The following is a 21,649-nucleotide window of genomic DNA, read 5'->3' as shown; positions in this document are numbered from 1 at the left end:
TTGATATATATCCAGGACATAAATAATTTTCATCCATTCATCAAGCCATCCATACATCCATTCTCATTAGTCAGGTTGGGGGAGCGACTGGCTAAGCAAGGAAATTCAGACGTCTCTCTCTCTCCCCAGCAATGCCTTTGGGTTCTTCCCAAGGGACCCCAAGGCGTTCCCAGACCTGTCGAGCCTTCAGTATTTTCTGGGTCTACCCTGGGGTCACCAAGGTGGCCATGCCTGATAAACCTCCAAAGGGAAGCTCCCAGGACGCATGCTCGCCTGAACCACCAAGGCATATACAATTGCCTGTATTTCTGATCTATGAGATTATATTTGTAAATGGTAAATGGCCTTGCTTTTATATAGTGCTTTTCTACCTATTGGTACTCAAACCGCTTTACAGTCACAGACGCAGCTACCCATTTGCTCACACAAGCACACACACATTCACACACCTGTGCCACACACTGGGAGCAATTTATTTAACTTTTACCATATAGTTCTGAGGTATAAATCTGGGTATAGAAATCAATGAATGCTCCATTAATTTCCAACACGTCTGTAATTGTGCGGCCATTTGGCAATCAACTCTTAGAAATGTGTTGTTTTGCTTCAGAGCCTTTAAGTTGGCTAGCTAGTAACTTGTCAGATTTGTCTCCGTGTATTTAAAATTTTGTTGCAAAATTTTTAAACTGTTTGACAGAGTGAGCGGTGAGTAAGTCAAATCTACTTTTAAGTTCTAGTAATTTTTTATAGAGGTCTGGACATTTAGTTTGGACGTATTGTCTATCTAATTTATTAGATCGCAACAATCATGTTAAACAGTCTCAGTGAAGTAACTTCAAGACCAGCCACTATTTGGAGGAATGCAGCGTGAGCACTCAACTCTAAAATCTAGGTAACACAAGAAGAAACAAGGTAATGAAGTGTAACAGAGCCGGCAAGGATTTAAGTTGAAGCTTTGTTAGTGAGAGTTGCCTGGTGGGGGCCTCAGCAGAAACCAATTTATAAATTAAAAGTGCATGCTAGTGTAAACAAGCAGCGACCCCAAACCTGGCATTGGGTTCTAAAAGGCGATGTAATAAGCAGTAATATCCACCATCTGGATAAGAAGTGGCCGAACAGTCCCAACACAGGAAATCTTATGGTGCAGGGAGGCTGTCAGTGTATTTTTGAGCCTCATCGACAGATGTGATCAACTTTCTGGTTCCGTTCCACAGAAATTTCAAATTTCAAATTTATTAGAGGATAACCCCTTGAGATGTATCATCTCGTCTTCCAGGGGGTCCTAAACATTGACGCAATCAAACAGTACAATACAGTCACATAAGCACAACACAAGACATACACTTAAGGTGCTCACATTGGCTCCAAATTCCCTTCCGCCCAACCCACCATACCCCAACCCCATCGTCAGGGCAGAATAGAAGTTATTTACAAAGAAAAGTTAAATTAATAACAGCAACATCGAGTCTGAAACAAGGACATTAGTGAGGTCTTGAACAGATGGAAAGGAGCAACAGATCTAATGGATGGCGGTAAGTTATTCCAGTCAAAAGGAGCTTTGTGTTTGAAGGCATGTTTACCAATTTCTTTTAAGGTTCTTGGTACAAAGAAATACAGTTGTTGTGAGTGTCTGAAAGAATAAGGTGGTCGGTAGGGGACTAGGTATTGTTTTAAGTAAAGGGGGTAATTAAAATGGACACATTTATAAATAAGCTGGAGCCAGTGGAAACGTCGCCTAAGGTTGAGAGGCAGCCAATCTAGAGTCTGGTGCATAATACAGTGATGGCTTCTATATGGACATCTTAGAGTAAATCTGCAAATACTGTTAAAAACAACATCGAGAGAATGGAGATATTTCTCTGATGTGTTTTGATATATGGAATCGGCATACTCAATTATTGGTAGTAGAAATTGGGTGGAGATTTTTTTTCTTACTTGAAGAGTGAAACAGTTTATGGAGCGATAAAGTATGCTGAGGTTACAATTTATTCTGTTTACAATGGAATTAATGTGTGGCTTGAATGTTAATGTAGTGTCGATCCAGAGGCCCAGATATTTGAATCTGGGGGGTTCCATCATTGAAGCAGACAGACAGTTTAGCAGGGTGATGTGATAGTTTATGACTGGTACCAAACAACATAAAACATGACTTCTTTTTATTCAGTAATAATCTGTTATGGCTAAGCCAGTCCTGGACATTAATAAATTCGGATTGCAAAAGTGTTTCCAATTCTGATATATTCCTACTCGATGTATATATATATATATTCCACAGCATTAAACGGAGCCGAGCAGAGTACAGCAGAGCGGGCTTCGGACCTCGTTTGTAAAGTTCAGCCAACACGTCCTTATATTCTGCCCGCTGGTTAAGACCTTCAGGACTGTAGTCTTCCATGTTCCAGATTTGCTGGCCATTATAAATCAGTGTAGATGAGTTCCTTTGTCTGGTACCGGTACAGACGGAGGATGGCTGGCCGCGGTTGCTATAGTAGCCCTTTAGCATGGGCTGATTATTTTGATCCATTTATTATAATTTTTTTTGTGACATTCTTCAAATGAATGCATAGGCATGTTCACAGTGAAGGGATAAGGGGGGCAACTAACTTGGAAACTGACAGCTGACTGGCAACCAGATGAGGAAGCAACTCTGAGTGGCTAATGTGACAAATAACTAACACTGGCTTTGTTATGGATACACCATATTAAATGGCCAAAGTCAGTTATGTCCTGATAGCTGTGCAGTATTTTGACGTACATTATTTTACTGGGCCACCAACCTGAAAATCATTATTTAAGTTCACCTTATCACTTGCAAACCATGAGTGTCCACAGAAAACAAAGTGTGTGGAAATACGTCACTAAAGATGAAGCCCATTCTGCCGTAACATGCAGAATATGTAAGGCAGTCCTGAAATACAACAAGTGTACTACTGCGATGCACATTCATCTGAAAAGGCCTCTGCTAACGCTAGCAGAGGAATGGTCCAAATCCTCTCAGCTTCAGTCAGTTAACAACTTCACCAAACAGTTTTTCTACCAGAGGTAGCAGAGAGAAGGAGGCTGGAAATCAACATTGTCTAAAGTTATTAGACCTTAAGCTACTATACATGGAAAAGGCATTGGAGATAACGCTTTTTAGTTTTTACCCCGGCTACACTATCTTACAACACACTGTGAAGTATTATTAATAAACACTATTGATGGTGATATACAGTATATAGGCTAAACATATCTGCAGAGCACAGTATTGATAAGCTCATGTGTTTGTGTTTGGTTCTGTTGTGTTCTCTTAGTTGACATTGCTGTGGTTGTAGAGCATGTTTTTTGTCCTTGATGTCAGTTAATGCATCGTACGAGAGATGGAAGTTATGGTAGAGCTGAGAGTTTGCCAAGCTCGAGCCACATATTAGAAGTGTCAGACTGATGGTGTTCATGGTGCTGGTGTGGGTTACGGCCAACAGTAGCTTATGTTCAAGCTTCAATTATCTTGGAGAAAAGCTTCCGTAACTTCCATCGTATGAGACACTACAAAAAATCGAAAGTCATTCAACCCCTAGTGCACACACACACACACACACACACACACACACACTTTGAGTTGTATACCTGGAAGTCATGTGAGCGTTCAGGAAAGAAGCGGCTATACTGTGGCAGCAGCTCTTTAGGTCTGTCTGGCTCAGGGCAGAGACGAAGTTTGTCCAGGTCAGTCTCCAAGTCGTCATCCTGTACAGAGAAACACAAACACAAAGTGAGGGTTAGATCACTTCAGAGGACATTACAATAACTTAGTCATTTATGTCTCACACACACTGTTGGAAAAAGACAAACAAAATTCAAAGAATAGAGGGGAGATTCCCTCTCGTCCCATTCAAGTTGAAATTCACTTTTTTGTTTCAAGTAAGAGTGTAAAGTATGTGTAATAAAGCACCATAAAAGAACCTGCTGCATCTGTTGGGGACCATTTTTTTGTATTCTTTTCTCTGCAGGTCTGCAATAAGATTCTGGGACACATCAGGGAGCGCTTCTCCTTCACATACCACCTTATCTGTGTCACCTTGTTGCGGGAGGACAGGTTTGAAGAACATCACAGGTCATTTCAAGATGCACTGCTCAGCACCGTGAAAGCATACCTAATGACAGAACTTGGTCTCATCTACAGCAAGGAAGAGTTCAGAGCCTGTTTTAGTGCTGTGGACCTATTCCAGCAGTTTATGGAGAATAATCTAGAAGTCTTTTCAGAAACTATCACTCTTTTAAAGATCATCATCACTACAGCCATGACCACAGCGGAAGCTGAGAGGTGCTTCTCGACCTTGAAAAGAGTAATACATTTCTCAGAAACACGACGACCCAGGAGAGGCTGAATGCATTGGCCATCATGCTGTCCATTAACTGATGCTTATGTCCTGGGTTCCAAAGGAAATTCTAACTGGAAACTCAAGAGGTTCTCCCAAATCTATCCAAAAGGAGGCTACTGTGAAGCTGAGATTAGTCTTTCTCTAAGCCTGGCTTCAACCGCACCAAGCTGGGCTACACTGAGCCATAAGATAAGATAAGATAAGATAATTCTTTAATTTATCCCACAGTGGGGAAATTTGCCGTGGACAGTACACAAGACAAGAAAAAGTAAAACAGTAAATAATGCAAAAATGACAAATTAATACAACAGTAGTTATACAGTATATATATATATGTGGTTTACTGGGAGCAGGCTTGGTTGTACAGCCTCACAGCAGCAAGAAGGAAGGACCTAGCATGGTCAGTCCAGTCAAATTTTTTTGAACACCCATGTACTTATATGAAGCCACTATATCTATGTCCATTCCCTGGATGTTCATCGGGGTGAGTGTTGTGTGTTTGTGCCCATGGAAATCCACCACATTGCTGGATGAGGCCAACAACTGCAGATGACAGCTGGCTGAGAGGTGTCTGAAGTCAGCACTGTAAAGGGAGAAGAGGACGGGAGCCAGGAGAGTTCCCTGAGGAATGCCCTCTGTTAAGGTTCAGCAAAGTCATCCTCCAACACTTTGCTGTGTTAGCATGCCCAGTTCTAAGAGCTGGGCTATAGCTGCCATGCAGGCCTACACCCAGCCAGATGCACAGACCACTTCCGTGAATTGGAGTTTTTTCCTCATTCCGACCTATGGGTAGTTGATTCAGGTTATAGTAAAGAGGAGGTGAGGGTAGTAAAGAGTGTGTTCCTGTTCCTCCATTCTCAGGGATTCAGTTGCTTTGGACTCTGTTACTGACACCAGTAGTTGTGTTAAGGTGTGTGGAATGAGTTTACATGTGCTGCCTTCACCTTTTGCTAAAGGTGCTAAACCGCGCACCCACTGTGCAAACACAAGTTCAATTGTCCTGTTTGCCCTCTTGTATAGTCCACATACTGGAAAAATACTGAGTGCAGAGTCCAGTGTGCGGTTGTTAAACTCTCTGGAGATCAGCATGAAGACTTCAGGGTGCTGTGTCTCTAACTGTGCTCAGTTGATAGTGCAGGACATCACAAGCTGCCCATGGGGGAGAATCGGACACATGCAACAATGACGTGTGAGGCTTGCGCTATATGGTGTTAAGTCCTCAAGAGCAAATTTGGAAATAGGAACACCAAGCATAGGCTGGAAGAAATCCTGATCTTCCTATGCACACAAAATTTGTGTGGGTAAATGTTGGTCTGGAGTTGCTCTTTATTTCCTGGCAAAGATCTGCAATCAAATTGTTTGGGTGGGCTTTGTGTGGTGATGGACAAAAGAGTAACAGAGACGTAGTCATACACATATTTTGAGGATGGATGGATGTTGAAGCTGAAGTGTATAAATGTACATCAACACTTATTTTCAGTGAAATCAGTGCAGCACAGAACTTAAAGCAGACATCTAAATAGATGATGTGTAGGATTCTGAACAAGGGGGAACTTTCTGTGCTTGTCCAATTGCAGAGATACATAAACAAGGAAATGCATTTTGGGGAAATCACAGCCTTTTTGGTATGCAAAATGTATTTACTTTTCTAGAGAGGTTCACGTCAGGCTATACTATAAGGTATGACAAAGAGTACAGAGTTACGCTGTACATAAGGCATAAAAGTGACACACGACTATAAATTAAGCTTTAGAATAGCTCAGAGGATGCTGTGGCCTGTCTTGGTGCATCAAGCACATAGATTACTCAGGCAACTTCACCAAGGTACACTTGTGGTCTTCAGCTCTGCCTTTTATATTCCCTCTCACCTGATTACGACGATGCAGAAGAAATCCAAGCCTAATGACCCTGTACCTTGACGACACTGAAGTGAACTACCCATACACATAATGAAAATCTTTTGTTGATATTCAGTGTCAACAGTTTAAACAGGAGGGAAATGTTGGTAAAATACAAAGTTAAAATGCTGAAAAAGATATTCACTCCCATCTTGCTTTAAATAGTAGGGGAAAGGTCCCTCAGATAAGGCACTGATGCACCCAGTCTACAGCTCCTTTGTTATGACCAGCTGATTTCCAACAAGGCTGTCTCCTTAACAAGGCTGTCTCTCTGTAACTGTGTCTGGGACAGGACCTACTATATAAAAGTGAATGGAACCTTACTATTGGCAGTCGATTCTGTACTTGCTATAGTGCATTTATCGACTCCTTGCTGCAAGTAAAACTTTAGAACGAGACTCCAGTGACACGGTCATTCTTGATGATGAGAATTTCCCGAACAACGCTCTACACCAACAACTGCCCTAATCCACAAGAAGCAGCAAATAGATTTTCCGTAGTAACTATAGGGCCATCACATACATTGCAATCACAATAGCACAGGACATTATACACCCACTTAATCTCCCCTCCACTTTACCATTCTCTGGACTCTCAAGTTCAGAGGGGCTTGCTTTCTGGTACTTATGTGTCTGTAGGAGCTCTTTTAACACGGTGAACTGTTATACAACATATATTATACCTTCTACAGAGCTCCAGTAGCTGACGTCCCCCTGCCCCAGGATGCCAGTATAGTCTGGGATAAGCAAAGGGGAAATAATTTTACAGGATTCCCAAAGATCCCATAAGACAACAGATGTGGATTACTGCAATAAAACGCGCAAGAAGCGGGCACAAGAAAACGGCGCGATGGGATCCCACAAGAACAAAAGTACTCACACAGGAAGCCACTCACACTTACACAGTCCCTTTTGTCCACCTCTTGGTTATTTTCAGCTTCTTCATCACTCTCCTCACTGCTCTCACCTGGACACAGAACAGACGGGGAAAAATTATAGCCAGTTCCTTTGTAGCCTTCTGCTACAAAGTTACATAGCAATTGAGACAGAAAAGCTATTGGAAAGAAAATCAGATAAGTTAATTTTTGAGGTCTCCGTCTTCAAACTTTTATTGTATATTAGCTACTTCCAATGGAAATAGTCCTAAAACAAAAAACTTGACATGAAATGAAGACTGATTATGTACCTGGTACCGTGTCAACATCAGAGACATCATCATCTGGTCTTCCAGGCAGGGGGAACGTGTATGCAGACTGATCGGATGTCAGTGATAGAGGAGTTTTAGGAAGACACTTTCTCATCAACTGCACAGATGGCTCCACTAAAACCTCCAGACTCTTACTCATCAAACATGTCTGCCCGAGAAACAAACATGGCAAGAAAGGAAAAATCTTAGCTATGATCTCAGTTAATAGATGCATTTAGTGCTAATTAATGGACTGTACAATGCTGTACTAACAGATATACCATTTACAATGTAAACAGTTAAGCTGGAGCCTGTAACAACTAGGGAAAAATAATTGCCTGTCCCTGGTTTACATGGACACTTAGAAAATTTATCAGATAAGATGTATGCATGTACCCCAAAACGGAACATACCTGTTTTGACATGCACAAAGTGAGTTTGAAGAAAGTAGGATCAAGCTTTCATATGGTTATTAGGTGCTAATACTGTCCCATTGAACAGATTATAAAAGGTTTACATCACCTCTTCCAATTCCGAAATCTGAAAATTATATATATATATATATATAGGCATATCTTTCTACCTATTGGAGTACCAATAGGTAGAAAAGCGCTATATAAAAGCAAGGCCATTTACCATTTACCATTTATTTGTTCTGATTGGTCTTCTGACAGTTAGTGGGATACTAGTGTCCATGTGAACATAGCCAGTGACACATAAGGAAACAAGGCACAGCCTGACCCTATTAAAATGAAAAACTATTTGGATGACTGAGGAGGATTTGAACTTACCTGTGTAGTTTGATAGAGCAGTCTGATTCCTCCCTGGGAAAGGAAAGCCTGTTTGCCTGGTTTACTGTTGGTGGCCTTATGAAGGCAGCACAATAGTGCGTGGCGGATTGCTATGGCAACATGCTGATTATCCTTGCTGTGCCAGTCATTGTAAAGCTGCAAGATGCCAGAGATGTAACCCTTAGATACCACAGACGAAATGTTTGCCTCTGTGAGGGATTGACAAACACAGACAGGAAGGGAAGAATGTCAGTATGTTCTCATCTTTGATCTATTTCCAGTAATGACTGAGTGGACACAATGCTGTAATCCAGAAATATATGTACTCAAGATCTCACATCCCATTTTGCCACATGAAAATCATCACAAACCCAGGTTTTACAAGAACTGATCTGACTGTGTCAAAAAAGGAAATAATTCACACAGCTCAGATGGTGTAACATACTTAAATATATCCTCTGCTGCATCTCTCACATATATCTATTATACATTATTGAACTACTGTACTGTAACTACAGGCTACATGAACTTCTTATAAATGAGTGGAATGCCTCTTTCTTTCCAGCATTCTTCTTATCTGCTTTAATGTGTGCATTTTCAGTGTATACAAATGAGGCAGCCTCCTTTGATTCATGACCTTCTTTTTTAGAGGGGAAACTGTGTCAAAATTTAATTTTGGTCTAGGATTAATTTATAAGCCTGAACTGAAAGTCGCCTCAATTCCTCCTGAACTTTGAAAAATGTTCATCCATTTATTTTCTGTAACCGCTTGTCCTCGAGAGAGTCGCGGGGGGTTGAAGCCTATCCCAGCTGTCATTGGGCAAGAGGAGGTGTACACCACAGGTTGTCAGTCTATCACAGGGCAAACACAAAGAGACAAACAACCATTTACACTCACATACACAACTACAGCCAATTTAGAATCACCAATGAACCTAACAAGCATGTCTTTAAACTGCAGGAGGAAGCTGGAGCACCCATAGAAAACTCATGCATGCACAGGGAGAACATGCAAAATCCAAACAGAAAGGCCCCAGCTGGGGATTAATAATATGGCTGGGTGGCACTGACTCCTTTGACTGACATTTCAATGCTGCAGTTCGTTTACAGCAAGAAAGTACATAAATTTTGATGTCGACATTAAACCAAGAGTCACTGGCCAGACGCTCCCACCCGCCCTTAAAGGATCTTCAAGTATTATAGCATATAACCAAATATTCAAACTAGTAAAAGGTATTCCTTTATGCACCAGGTCAATGGCAGCCTCGTCCATATTTATGATGCGTCAGACAATGCTGCAGTGTTAGCCTGGAAGCAAGCCCGACTTCCCCCGCCCACAAAATCTTTGCGGCAGCAAGTTTGTCTGGAACCGCTCCACTGGGAACAGATTATGCTCTGGCTACCTGGCTAATGCTGTGTAGCATCTGGTTCTGAATGTCTAACTCTCCCTACAGACTAAATTAGAGCTGTTGGAGGTTTCCATAAAAGTTATTTGGTCCATTCCTCCATGCATGAATCAGGTGAGGAAGCCATGACACTAGCTTTAAGAAGAAGTGTCCTTCAGCTGCTCCTGTCGCTGTACCTCCACATGCACTTGCTGTGGTTCTTTTTCCTTTTTCTCTTGCCACTTCTGTCAGCTATGGCACACCAATCTTCACACTGTTGCAGTGAAAGCTAGGCCCAACCCTCATACCGCCTCACAAATGGAGCCGGCTGCAGGAAAATCTACCAGCATCAGTTTACTACACTGCTGACAAACAGAAACGTTGTAGTAAGAACAGACAACAGGACAGGAGCAGCATACAACTGTCAGAAGTGTGTACACTCTGTACAGTTGCCACTCCTGTTATATTCTTGGGAACACTTGCTGTCCATCTGAGTGGTGAAGGGCAAGAATGCGTGTGATTTTTCTATGACAGCAAAACCCATACCTCCACTAGGTGTGGTTCTTTCTCTTACTCTCCTTTAGTTATTTCCACAGGGTCCCCTGATTCCAGTGCATATCAGGAGGAGCTCCTTCATTCATCCTGACAGCTCCATAATATACAATGGTGGAGTTGCTGGCAAAGAGGTTGCGGTGACTACTGTGGTGCAAGGATGCACAATCACAGCTGGACAGCACTATTGTCCACATACCATGAATAGGCGATCAGTTGTGAGCCTGAGCCTTAAACAGGAGCACCTGGAGCTTGGAGCTTGGAGCTTGAAGCTTGGAACTTGAAGCTTGGAGCTTGCAGTTGTTTGTTCTATCCAACAACATTAGCCTGTTAAGCATGTAAATTGTCACCTTTTCAGCACTAAAGAATGGAAAGAGGCACAGATCCCATGCTGTGTCCTCTAGCCCTTGTGCTGTCCTATCTGCCAATGTTCACAAATGAGGAACAAGCTCCATTTACACTAAAGTTATATGTCACCCATCTCATCAGATGTTTCAAAGAGACATGTGTTTTTAGACTTTTATATAATTATAGCAGCACACACCAGACCAGTATTGCTTTGAAGATAATAACCAACAACAAAACTTTTCACAGAGCCACTGACTCCTCAAACAGACACACTGAGAATCTCAAACATGCGTTTGCAAAATCATATTAATTGGAGGTCAAACCCAGTAGGTGCTCAGCCTGTAAATGCCACAAGACTGTACACAAAGTTCAACAGTGACCTCTGCAGGATAAAGCAGAGTATTATTAAAACAAGAGATACATTGACAAGAAGAGTATATTTGGTGCCCAACATTGAGGTGTTGTTTGTATATTTTATATATATATTTATAGTATATATAGTATATTTCATCCTCCCACCATCCAAAGACATGCTCATTAGGTTAATTGGTGATTCTAAATTGGCTGTAGGTGTGAGTGTGAGTGTGAATGGTTGTCTGTCTCTCTGTGTTAGCCCTGATAGACTGGAGACCTGTCCAGGGTGGACCCCGCCTAAGCTTTTCCCTTGCCAGAGTTGGCTTTGTGCTTGCTCTGGAGGTTTCAGGCTCTGGGTTCTGTAAAGCGTCTTGAGAGAATGTGGACTGTTAATGAAGCAATGTATATAGAATAAAATTGAAATTGAAAATTTTCTCCATAATATACAATCAGCCACAACATTAAAACCACTGACAGGAGAAGTAAATAACATTGACCATCTTGTGACAGTGCAATGTTCTGCTGGGAAACTTTTGAACCTGGCATTCGTGTGGATGTTACTTAGACATGTACCACCCATCGAGACCAGACCAGACACCCCCACCCCATAGCAATGACACTCCTTGCCTGCAGCCTGGCACAGGCAAACACACAAAAACAGTATCTGTGGGATGATCCACAGAGGCCTCTTCCCTCAACCTGTTGCTGCAGCATGGATCATTGGAAACATTCCCTGGAGCTGCCCCCATGCAGTAAAAAAACAGATGTTGTTGACTACAGGAGACGTTGTTTACTGCTTGAACAAATTTCAACAGTTGTTTAAACTAAACCATCAACATGTTGTTTAGACTCCATCCTGTCTGCTCAAGCATTTTAACTTTACTCCCCACATGAGCTGGGTTCAGAAAAAGGTTTCTTCCCCAATGGGAAAGGAGTTTTTCCTTGCCACTGCTGCCTCAGTGCTATCCTAATCCGTGCCCTTAAAGCAGCAGCCTGCAGTTCTACGATTTGACACTATTCATCCTGTCCTACCAAGAACAGTCTCGGGATTGTTGATAAGCGGCCAGTACATATCATGTCCCCTTCTTAGCAGCCAGAAAAGTCAAATAGGTGACACCTCCGTATGTGCTGCACACATGCTGAGGGCGCCTACAATTCCATGGGGTATGAAACTACAGGATTATCCATATTTTTCCTTTTATACACTGATGCACATAAAGTTGGAATAATTTTGTTTTCAGACACTTTCTTCATTTTATTCCAATTTATATGAATCACATTGTCACAATTATAAAAAAATATAAAATATTTTATTCCAACTTTATGGGCAACAGTGTATGTTTACCCTCCATGCCTACCTGTTGACTTATCATTCCAACCTAAAAGAGATCCCAAGACATTGAATCAGCAGATATATGCACAGAAATGTATAAACACAATGTTTTCCATTTAGGAAATTACAGTGAAGAAAAACTCAGCTAAGTGAAAGAGCCAGCATGACCTGTTGTTCTCCTGCCTGACATAGACAACGCTGTTGTGAAAAACCTATAAAACATGCATGAATAGCTATGGGCTTTCTAGGAACAGGTAATGCACAGTGATGTGTAGAGAATTAAATATGAGTCATTTTACATGGCACAGCATGTCCATATTCCAATGGAGCACTGTGCATGTGCTCCGTAGAAACCTACTCCTACTATTAAACAAAGTGACCATGAAAGAAACACTCCCTGCACAGTGTTAGAACAGACAGTCAAAGTCAGAGAACAGAAATAGATAGTCAACAGCAATGAATCAAGTACCGACAGTTTGAAGAGGAGCACACCCACAAAAAAACCATGATCAGAAATCATGCTACTGGTTGGCGAGACCTCAGCAGCAGACCAAAGTTAAATAGTATGTCATCCTCGGCCTGAGCAAAGGTTAAGTGCTGCTGCCCATGAATTCTAGGCCACTGTCAGCCGTGGTAACTGAGGGTGGACATCAAGAGGAGGTGGATCCAAGTGAAAATAAAAATAGAAAGTTTCTAAAAGTGGATTTCATATGTTTTCATTTACCCTTTATATGTTTAAATTACTATACTTAAATTGAAGAAACCATTTAGGGTCTACATCATAATCTGAACAATGCACTTAATGCATGCTTGAATGTATTAAATGGATATTTTTGGATATTTCCACCTACCAAAATAGTACACTAGTGTTAAAAATACTTAAAGCATCAGAAGTATAAATTTGCAAACCTAAAACAGTTGAACATATAGTGTATTAGTCACTGACAATAAGCACACATACTTTGTGTTGAACTAAATGTATTAAAAATAATGGTTTAGATATACCTTAATATACAAATGTTATTGTATATTAAGCACCAAGCTCCTATCATCCACTTTCTTTTCTCTAGCACCAAGCTCTTGTCCTATAATTTCTTATCTAATTTCTTAATCTCTATTACGAGTCATGCAGTTCTGCGCTACTACTGAATAGCATGTTAACTGCTGTGTATCCCTCTGTGATTCCTCTTTTCTCAAACTGTCCTGCAACATCATCAGCTATATCTTGTATTTGTATCATTATCAGATTCTATATGTACGCTTTAGTCAGATATGTGTATCTATGACAGATGTATGTTTATCTTGCTGTTCTCTTCTCTCTTTCTTCTGTCTGTACCCGGCCAGCCTTAGGCAGATGGGTCCCTCCATATGAGCTGGGTTGTGCTCAAGGTTTCTTCCTGTTAAAAGGGAGTTTTTCCTTGCCACCGTTGCCTTCAGGCTTGCTCTGGGGGTTTCCAGCTGGATTTCAGACCAGATGTTGTAAAGCATCTTGAGACAATTTGTATTGTCATTGACGCTATATAAATCAAATTGAATTGAATTGGATTGAATTTTATTAGGCATTTTACACTACAAAAATAGTACACGTCCTTTATGTACACTACAAGTGATCATTATGCATGCCATCATACAAACTGCAATTTAACATCACGTATCACTAGTACATGTCATGGTACAGAGTTTTGAAACTTTTTGAGTGTGTCATGATATTGAATTTTGCCCACACATCCTGTGGTTGTGGAAAAGATGTTAGTCTGTTTGAGAACTGTCAAATCATTGGCATGCATCAAGCAGAGAAAACATCTAAGGAGATTGAAGAAACTATTAAAATTGGGTTAAGAACTGTCCAACGCATTATTAAAAACTTAGATAATGGGGAACCATCGTCTTTGAGGAAGAAATGTGGCGGAAAAAAATCCTGATTGATCGCGATCGACGATCACTTAAATGTTTGTTGAAATCAAATCGCAGAAAAACAACAGTAGAACTCAGGGCTATGTTTAATAGTGAAAGTAAGAGCATTTTAACATGTACAATGTAAAGGGAACTCAAGGGATTGGGACTGAACAGCTGTGTAGCCTTAAGAAAACCACTAATCAGTGAGGCTAACCGGAAAAAAGGCTTCAGTTTACTAGGGAGCATAAAGATTGGACTCTGGAGCAATGGAAGAAGGTCATGTGGTCTGATGAGTCCAGATTTACTCTGTTCCAGAGTGATGGGCCCATCAGGATAAGAAGAGAGGCAGATGAAGTGATGCACCCATCATGCCTAGTGTCTACTGTACAAGCCTGTGGGGGCAGTGCTATGATCTGGGGTTGATGCAGTTGCTCAGGTCTAGGTTCAGCAACATTATGAGGTCAGCTGACTGCCTGAATATACTGAATGACCAGGTTATTCCATCAATGGATTTTTTCTTCCCTGATGGCACGGGCATATTCCAAGATGATAATGTCAGGATTCATGGGGCTCAGATTGTGAAAGAGTGGTTCAGGGAGCATAAGACATCATTTTCACACATGGATTGTCCACCACAGAGTCCAGACCTTAACCCTATTGAGAATCTTTGGGATGTGCTGGAGAAGGCTTTGTGCAGTGGTCAGACTCTCCCATCATCAATACAAGATCTTGGTGAAAACTGAATGCGACAATGGATGGAAATAAATCGTGTGACATTGCAGAGGCTCATCGAAACAATGCAAATGTGTGCTGTAATCAAAGCTAAAAGCAGTCCTACGAAATATTAGAGTGTGTGACCTTTTTTTTTGGTGGCGACTTTTTTTTGGTCAGGCAGTGTATTACAGAAGGTACATACATAAATTGTGTGTTTCATGGCTTTTTTGTTCTGGGAGGAAAAAATAGTTTTATTGTATTGTTTGGATTCATTCTGACTTTGGATTTATGTATGTGAAATTTTAGGAATAGAATAATGAAGTTTATGTTATTTTTACTGCTTTTATTTTTATTGTCTTTTGTAAACCCTAACAGTATATTGCCATGTTTACAATGGCATAGTCACTGTTATCAGTAAAAAATCTAGTCAGTCACTCCCAAAGTTCCAGAATACCAGAACCAGTGAAGATGGATTTCATGGCAATAACAGCAGTTTACGTCAATACATTTATTAAATCTAGCTAGGTTTTGACTTTCTGGGTAGTAGGCTATCTATGTAAATGACATTTCTTTTACTTTATTGGTCAACAGATATTTATATGTTACCAGTTGAGGTCGTTTATAGATCTGTAACCACATAATAGTGACTATATCACTTTTGAAGGTACTCCTCTTTTTCACCTGGTGGTGTGTGGAGTGTTATGTCCTCATCCAACTTGTTGAAGACATGCCAACAATACTAATGAGTTGACTCTTCCGTTTTTGTGTCTATCCAGAATTGTTGTGTTGTTCAATTACATAGTGTAGTAGTAGTGGTAACTTGACACACACAAATGAAATTGTTGTGTTGTGACAATTTGATGGCTTTTAGTTTGAAATTATTCTACACTCAACAGAGGCTTAATGTGTTACCAACCCCCAGAGTTTTGAAGCTGAGATAAATCTAAAACCATCAAGAGGTCAAGAGTCCAGTGCTATTGCTTGTTAAAAAATCCTCACCTATTCAAACCCATTGTCACTGTTCTAGGTATGGTACATTTTCTTCTAATGAGCTATTCACAATGTGACTAGTTACCCATTGAATAAGAGAAAACAGATAATTGCATTGAAATGCTAGAATTTCGCTAGCATCACCAGTGTGTCCCTGGAGAAACTGTTTGAGTAAACTTCTGCAGAGTGATGATGATGATGTGATGGTGATGGTAATGATGATGTTGTTGATGATGATGATTGTGATGATGAAGGTCATGAAAAACTTACTTGTGCACAGTAGAGCAGCAAAGGCATTAATAGCTGCCCTGAAATAGAAACAGAATGTGCGGTTAGTGTCTCATACATTTGAATGACTACACTTTGCACTATGAAAACATATATTTCATATGAGATACTAGTGTGGCCAGCAAATGACTTCAATGTCCAGCGAAGAGATATGTGAAACATTATTTTACCTTTTAGGAAATTATCCTTAGATGTGATTGTTTTAAAATCCATCGGTGGAGCAAGAAAATGAAACATAACAAGACTGTCACTGTCCTCCACTTTGGCTCTGACTCACCTTAAAAAGACCAAGCAAGGATGCTATTTGTCTATTGCAACGCAGCCATCAATACCATCATCCCACACATACATCACCTCTCCTGGATCAAGGATCTTCTCTCAAAATGCCCACAAACTGTGAATTTAGGCCCATAAAGTACCTCCCCCATCATTCTCAGCACTGCCTTCCCACAGGGCTGTGTGTTGGGCCATCTGCTATGTACTCTGTATATACATGACAGTAAGCTATCCCTTCTAACACCATTATTAAGCTTGCTTGTGACACCAGTGTAGACTCACCCACTGTAATGATGAGACAACTTACAGAGAGGAGATCCTGAACCTGTCTACCTGGTGCACTCGGAAGAACTCAGTTGGGCAGCAAACCCGTCTGCAGCAGTGAAGAAGGTCCAGCAGTGATTTACACTGTCTGACAGGGCTTTGCACAAACTGAAAAAATGTTCTATCTCTTGCCCTCTGGTAGAAGATACAGAAGCCTGAAGACAAACACTACCAGATTTAAAAACAGTTTTTACCTGTTGGCTATCTGGCTGCTAAATCAAAAACTTATAAATAAAAACTCTGTAGTTCTTGTGCAATATTATCTGAGATTGTTTCATTCACATGTCACATTATTTATTGACATCTTTTATATTATTTATGGGCATCTTATGATTGTGTAACTTTAGTTATTGCACACATTAGTTTTGGATTTTTTTTAAGGATACATAATACAATACTAATAATACAATAATTTATTTGTGTATTTAGTTGTGCAATATTATTTTAGGACTTTGCAGGATTAAGTTCATTACTGTTGTTATCTGACCACCTTATAGAGTAATTTTGGTTCCTACCTTTTTTAATAAGAGAAATAAAGTAATAAGAGAAATAAAGTTGTGTTTGTACTGTCCTGCCGTGTTGGTGTCGATTAAAAGAAGATTCAAACTATAACCCACATTACACCCACAGCCCATAGAGTCTGGAGAAGGCCATTGTGAGAAACAAGGGTTACAATTGTATGTGTTCTGTCTTTTGTTCATTTTCATTGATATTTGGCACTCATTTCAGATGTAGCACTCTTAATCTTGTTGCATGTTCTCCTACGATGAGGCTTATCTTCACATTTTTCCAGCAGGTTCTATATCAAGCACACATTTGACCTGTTATTAATGACTGGTAAATGTATGGATGAATGAAACCTGGTACTGTTTTATGTACTGTATGTAGGTTCTGTGTTTTTTTGTTGTTTTTATTTTGCAGTAAGGGCAAGGCAGACTGGATGATGCCCAAACAGGAACACACATGCAACATAGAGAGAGGGTATGGAGAACTTATAAATAGATTGTGTGGAAGCTCTGGGGTAACAGCACCTCTGATCCTGAGGGGCCTCATTCCTTACATTGTCATATTGTATATATACTATGTGTAAACTGTATATACACCGTTGCCCAAAAAGTTGCCATAAAATATTTTTTTCCTCTTCTTATGAAATGATTGTGACAATGTGATTCATATAAAAAGAGGAATGTGTCTGAAAACAAAATTATTACAACTTTATGGTCAACAGTAAATATATATATAGCCATGATAACAGAGATTCACAAATAGTTAAGGAGACATTTGTGTGCGATGAAAGGTTTTCTACTTTAGATAAGAATGCATAAAGGTGATGAAATGTATACATCTAAAGAATAGTTGTAAAAGGTAATAGGGATTTACACAGTGTGGTAAACATTTGTCTATGATGAACTATGTCCACTTCTGAACAGTTCTCCCTGAAATAAGATTTTTAACCTCTAAATACAGTATGAGACTACTTGTTTTTCATCATTAGAATTTTTTTTATATTGTCCCACATACCTAATGCCTGACGAGATCCATGATTAAATAGAATCGCTTAGCCTTTTAAAATCAGTAAAAGGAGCTCCACAATCTAAAGGCCATTTACTTGACCTGGTACTTTACTCTGGATTCCATACAAAGACATTAGATACAGTATAATAGATGTCAGACTTTTAAAGTCCTTTTGTCCTCTTGCATTTTAGAACCACACCAATGACAAGGTCTTTTTTACCATTGACTGTGAAAGCTCAAATTTAGCAATGTCTTTTCCAATTTGTCTTTCACATTACAATGCATACATAAAATCCGGATAACCTACAGTATTAATCTCTTTCTATTCTCAACCACATTGCTTAACCCCTTAACGCCTAGTGTTGTAAATTTGCGACACACTGTTTCCGCTCAGACTGCAGCCGAAATAACGCATGTAATACTCCAATGATGGTTTGTGCACATTCAAAAATTTCCTAGGAACCTTTTGCAAGCACTAGTTTCTCGTAGGACCGGTCGGAGTGGTAAGCAAAAACACAAATAATTAATTTCTTTATATAATTGAAAAATCAATTCAGGCGTTAAGGGGTTAAGTCAAAATCAGGAATTTCTTCTTGTTGTGGCTAAATGATCATACAAAAAACAAATAATAATTGCCTATATCTGTCCAAAGGTTTCTCTTGAGGTATCCTAAGGCAAGTGAGATATATAATCCCTCCAGCAAATTCTGAGTTTACTCCAGCGGCAGGTCAACTAGGTCAATCCAACAATATAGCCTTAGGCATCTCAGATGAATTCATCAATACGTTCAGGAGATCCATAAGATGCTCTTTCCACCACCTGACAATAATCCCAGCACTTTTCCATAGCCTCCCCCTTCTGGCCACCCCTAGGCCAGCTGGACCCAATAGGCATCCCTTCCAGGACTCCCTTCCACAGTCTCCAAGAAGAAGTTATCTAAACTGCTACATACTGACACACATCAGCCTTCCTCCCAGCAACTCTCAGTCACATGGAGGTGACCCTCTTGTTCTTCTGGACTTTAAACTGAGTTCAGGACTTGTGAGTAGACCTCTATCTGAATCAAAATGTAAACCAAAGTATGACCAACTTTCAGTTCTACAGTATCTCACACCTGGAATAATCTGAAGAGGAAAAGAAGTACCGCATTGCATTGTAGTCTAACAGATATGACAGAGCAATTAACTGTTGATTTGCTGACCACAAAGTGCTGAGAGATAGTTGGATAGTTGTACAAAGTCTTTTCTGTAGCCAACCAGCATATCTAACTGTCACCACATTAAAGTTATAATTGGATGAACCAATGTGGCAGGCATGTCTTCTGTCACATGTAAAATTGTTGGGAAACTGTGTTGCCAATGGTAATAAATAAGTTTCAGCTGCCTTTCGAATATGGACTCACACCTTCTTCGTATCGCGTTAGCACAATTAACAGATGGCTTCTGCATGAAAATTATTCAGAAAATTTACACTGAGAGCAATAAATATGTGATGTCAGAGTATCAAATTCCCTCACACCACTGAGGAGTGTAATGTCCTCTGCCTGACATAAATCCAGGCAGAGTAGTCTTAGTGTTCATGGCATGCTCCACTGGATATACTAAGAGATGTTTGCTATATGAGCCAAATGCCATGCAAATCATTTGTGACAGATGAGAAGTGGACATACAATCCTAGATGCAGTTTGTACATGGAGATGGTTCTTTGAGCTTTGATGGTAGTGGTGTTAGGAATGAAATGTTTGTCCTTCGAATGATTCAAATTTTCTGTGTTGGTATAGGCAATTCTGTGGTGAACATGTCCATCAAAGTAAGACTAGTGTGTCAGGACAACATAACAGTTTATTGAATAACACAGCATTTAAGGTTTATATATCATTATTCTGCCTATTGGTACTCAAAGCGCTTTACAGTCAGAATAACACATCTACCCATGTGTCCACACCACCACACACACATTCACATGCCTGTACCAAGCATTGGAAGCAACTCGGTGTCCAGTGTCTTGCTCAAGGACACTTTGGATTGTGGTGCATATACCAGGGATCAAAGCCTTTGGTTCATGAACAACCCACTCAACGTAATGGTACACAGAAACAAAGAGGATGGATTTCAAGAGGTCATTAGTTAGAAAGTAGAATTCATGTGCAGTGATCATTTTGGCTAAGCAAACATCTGTCTTTCAGCCAGTTTGTGACCACTGACACACTCCTCCAGTTCTCTCAGTGCATATGAGAGCTATGGGGATGATCAGTGGAAAATACAGAAAGTTTGGTTAAACTTACTTGATGGTGTGCAGATGCTTGGTGGTGTACTGAGGAATAAGGTGGTAGATGACATCTAGGCCGTGGTTTTCTCTAATTAGGTTCGCTGTCGAGACTGTAAGGAGAACACAACACACTTTAGCACTGTTGTTCACGAAGTCGACAAACAGATGGCACATCATACACAGAGAAAGTACACAAATTACACTACGTTTTGTTGGTGGCAGCATTGTTTCTTGCTGGTGACAACTTCAATTCAATTCAATTCAATTCAATTCAATTCACTTTATTTATATAGCGTCAATAACAATACAGATTGTCTCAAGATGCTTTACAATACTTGGCACCTGAAACCCACAGAGCAAGCACTAAGGCAAAAGTCCAAATTGATGGTTAAGAATAATTTATGAGACAATAATAATAGTAAAAATAATAATAATAATAATAATAATACCCCAAATTATATATATATATATATATGTATATATATATATATAATAAGGCCCAACATGAGTTGAGGTGAGTACATGGTTTAAGGTTGAGCTAAGCTTAAGTTTAGGTTAGGGCTACACAAGTACCAGTTAGGCTGAGAAACTGTGTGGGTACCTGATGAAGAGAAGACTTGGATAACCCATAGGCAGGCTGCAGCCATCCTGGCATGTTTGATGTTGTGTTTGAGCAGATTCAAAGTCAGCAGCACAGCTCCAGCCTCCTCAGCCTTCATACCAATACGACGGTCTGCATATACATGTATATAGCAATGTACACATACTGTACATAACAGAGCATACAGCTGGTTATCAGTTCTTTTTTTTTCTACATGTGACTGGAATAGGTAGGTATAAATACTGTCATCTGCTATGGCATAATATATTATGAGGTGAATTGTTTTGGGTTATGAACCCCCCTTAATTAAGCAAGACATCTGAAAACATTGCTTTTTTATTTTATTTTTTTCAGTTATTATCGGGATTGTTTTTTTCCACCCCACCTCTTTGTCCAACTTTAGCCAGCAGATGCAGCACTGGCAGCAGGATGGTGTAGTTGGGACTTGAAGTGCAGGCATTGTTGACCAGTGTAGTCAGTAAGGCCTCACTACCACGTTTACTGATCAAATGGCGGATGGGACGATCTGTAGCAGAACAGAGAGACCATATCTGTAATTAAGCAGCAAGCCTA

General features: G+C 40.2%; 1 protein-coding gene across 1 annotated transcript in view; it reads right to left on the bottom strand.

Moving 5' to 3' along the window:
• agbl1 (AGBL carboxypeptidase 1) overlaps positions 1-21,649 on the bottom strand; it is a gene marked incomplete at both ends in the record, with an annotated part of 62,110 nt that overhangs the window by 38,092 nt on the left and 2,369 nt on the right. Inside the window, 8 exons of the mRNA XM_084555230.1 lie at positions 3,607-3,723; positions 7,158-7,222; positions 7,442-7,610; positions 8,233-8,441; positions 16,075-16,112; positions 20,492-20,585; positions 21,077-21,208; positions 21,462-21,602. Of these exons, the coding sequence (XP_084411356.1) occupies positions 3,607-3,723; positions 7,158-7,222; positions 7,442-7,610; positions 8,233-8,441; positions 16,075-16,112; positions 20,492-20,585; positions 21,077-21,208; positions 21,462-21,602 (965 nt within the window). The remainder of the gene's footprint in view (positions 1-3,606; positions 3,724-7,157; positions 7,223-7,441; positions 7,611-8,232; positions 8,442-16,074; positions 16,113-20,491; positions 20,586-21,076; positions 21,209-21,461; positions 21,603-21,649) is intronic.

Source organism: Chelon labrosus (assembly GCF_963514085.1).
Source record: "Chelon labrosus genome assembly, chromosome: 11".
In the NCBI taxonomy this organism is placed as follows: Eukaryota; Metazoa; Chordata; class Actinopteri; order Mugiliformes; family Mugilidae; genus Chelon; species Chelon labrosus.
The sequence above is the reverse complement of the archived record's forward strand: the minus strand, read 5'-3'. Positions and strand labels throughout refer to the sequence as shown.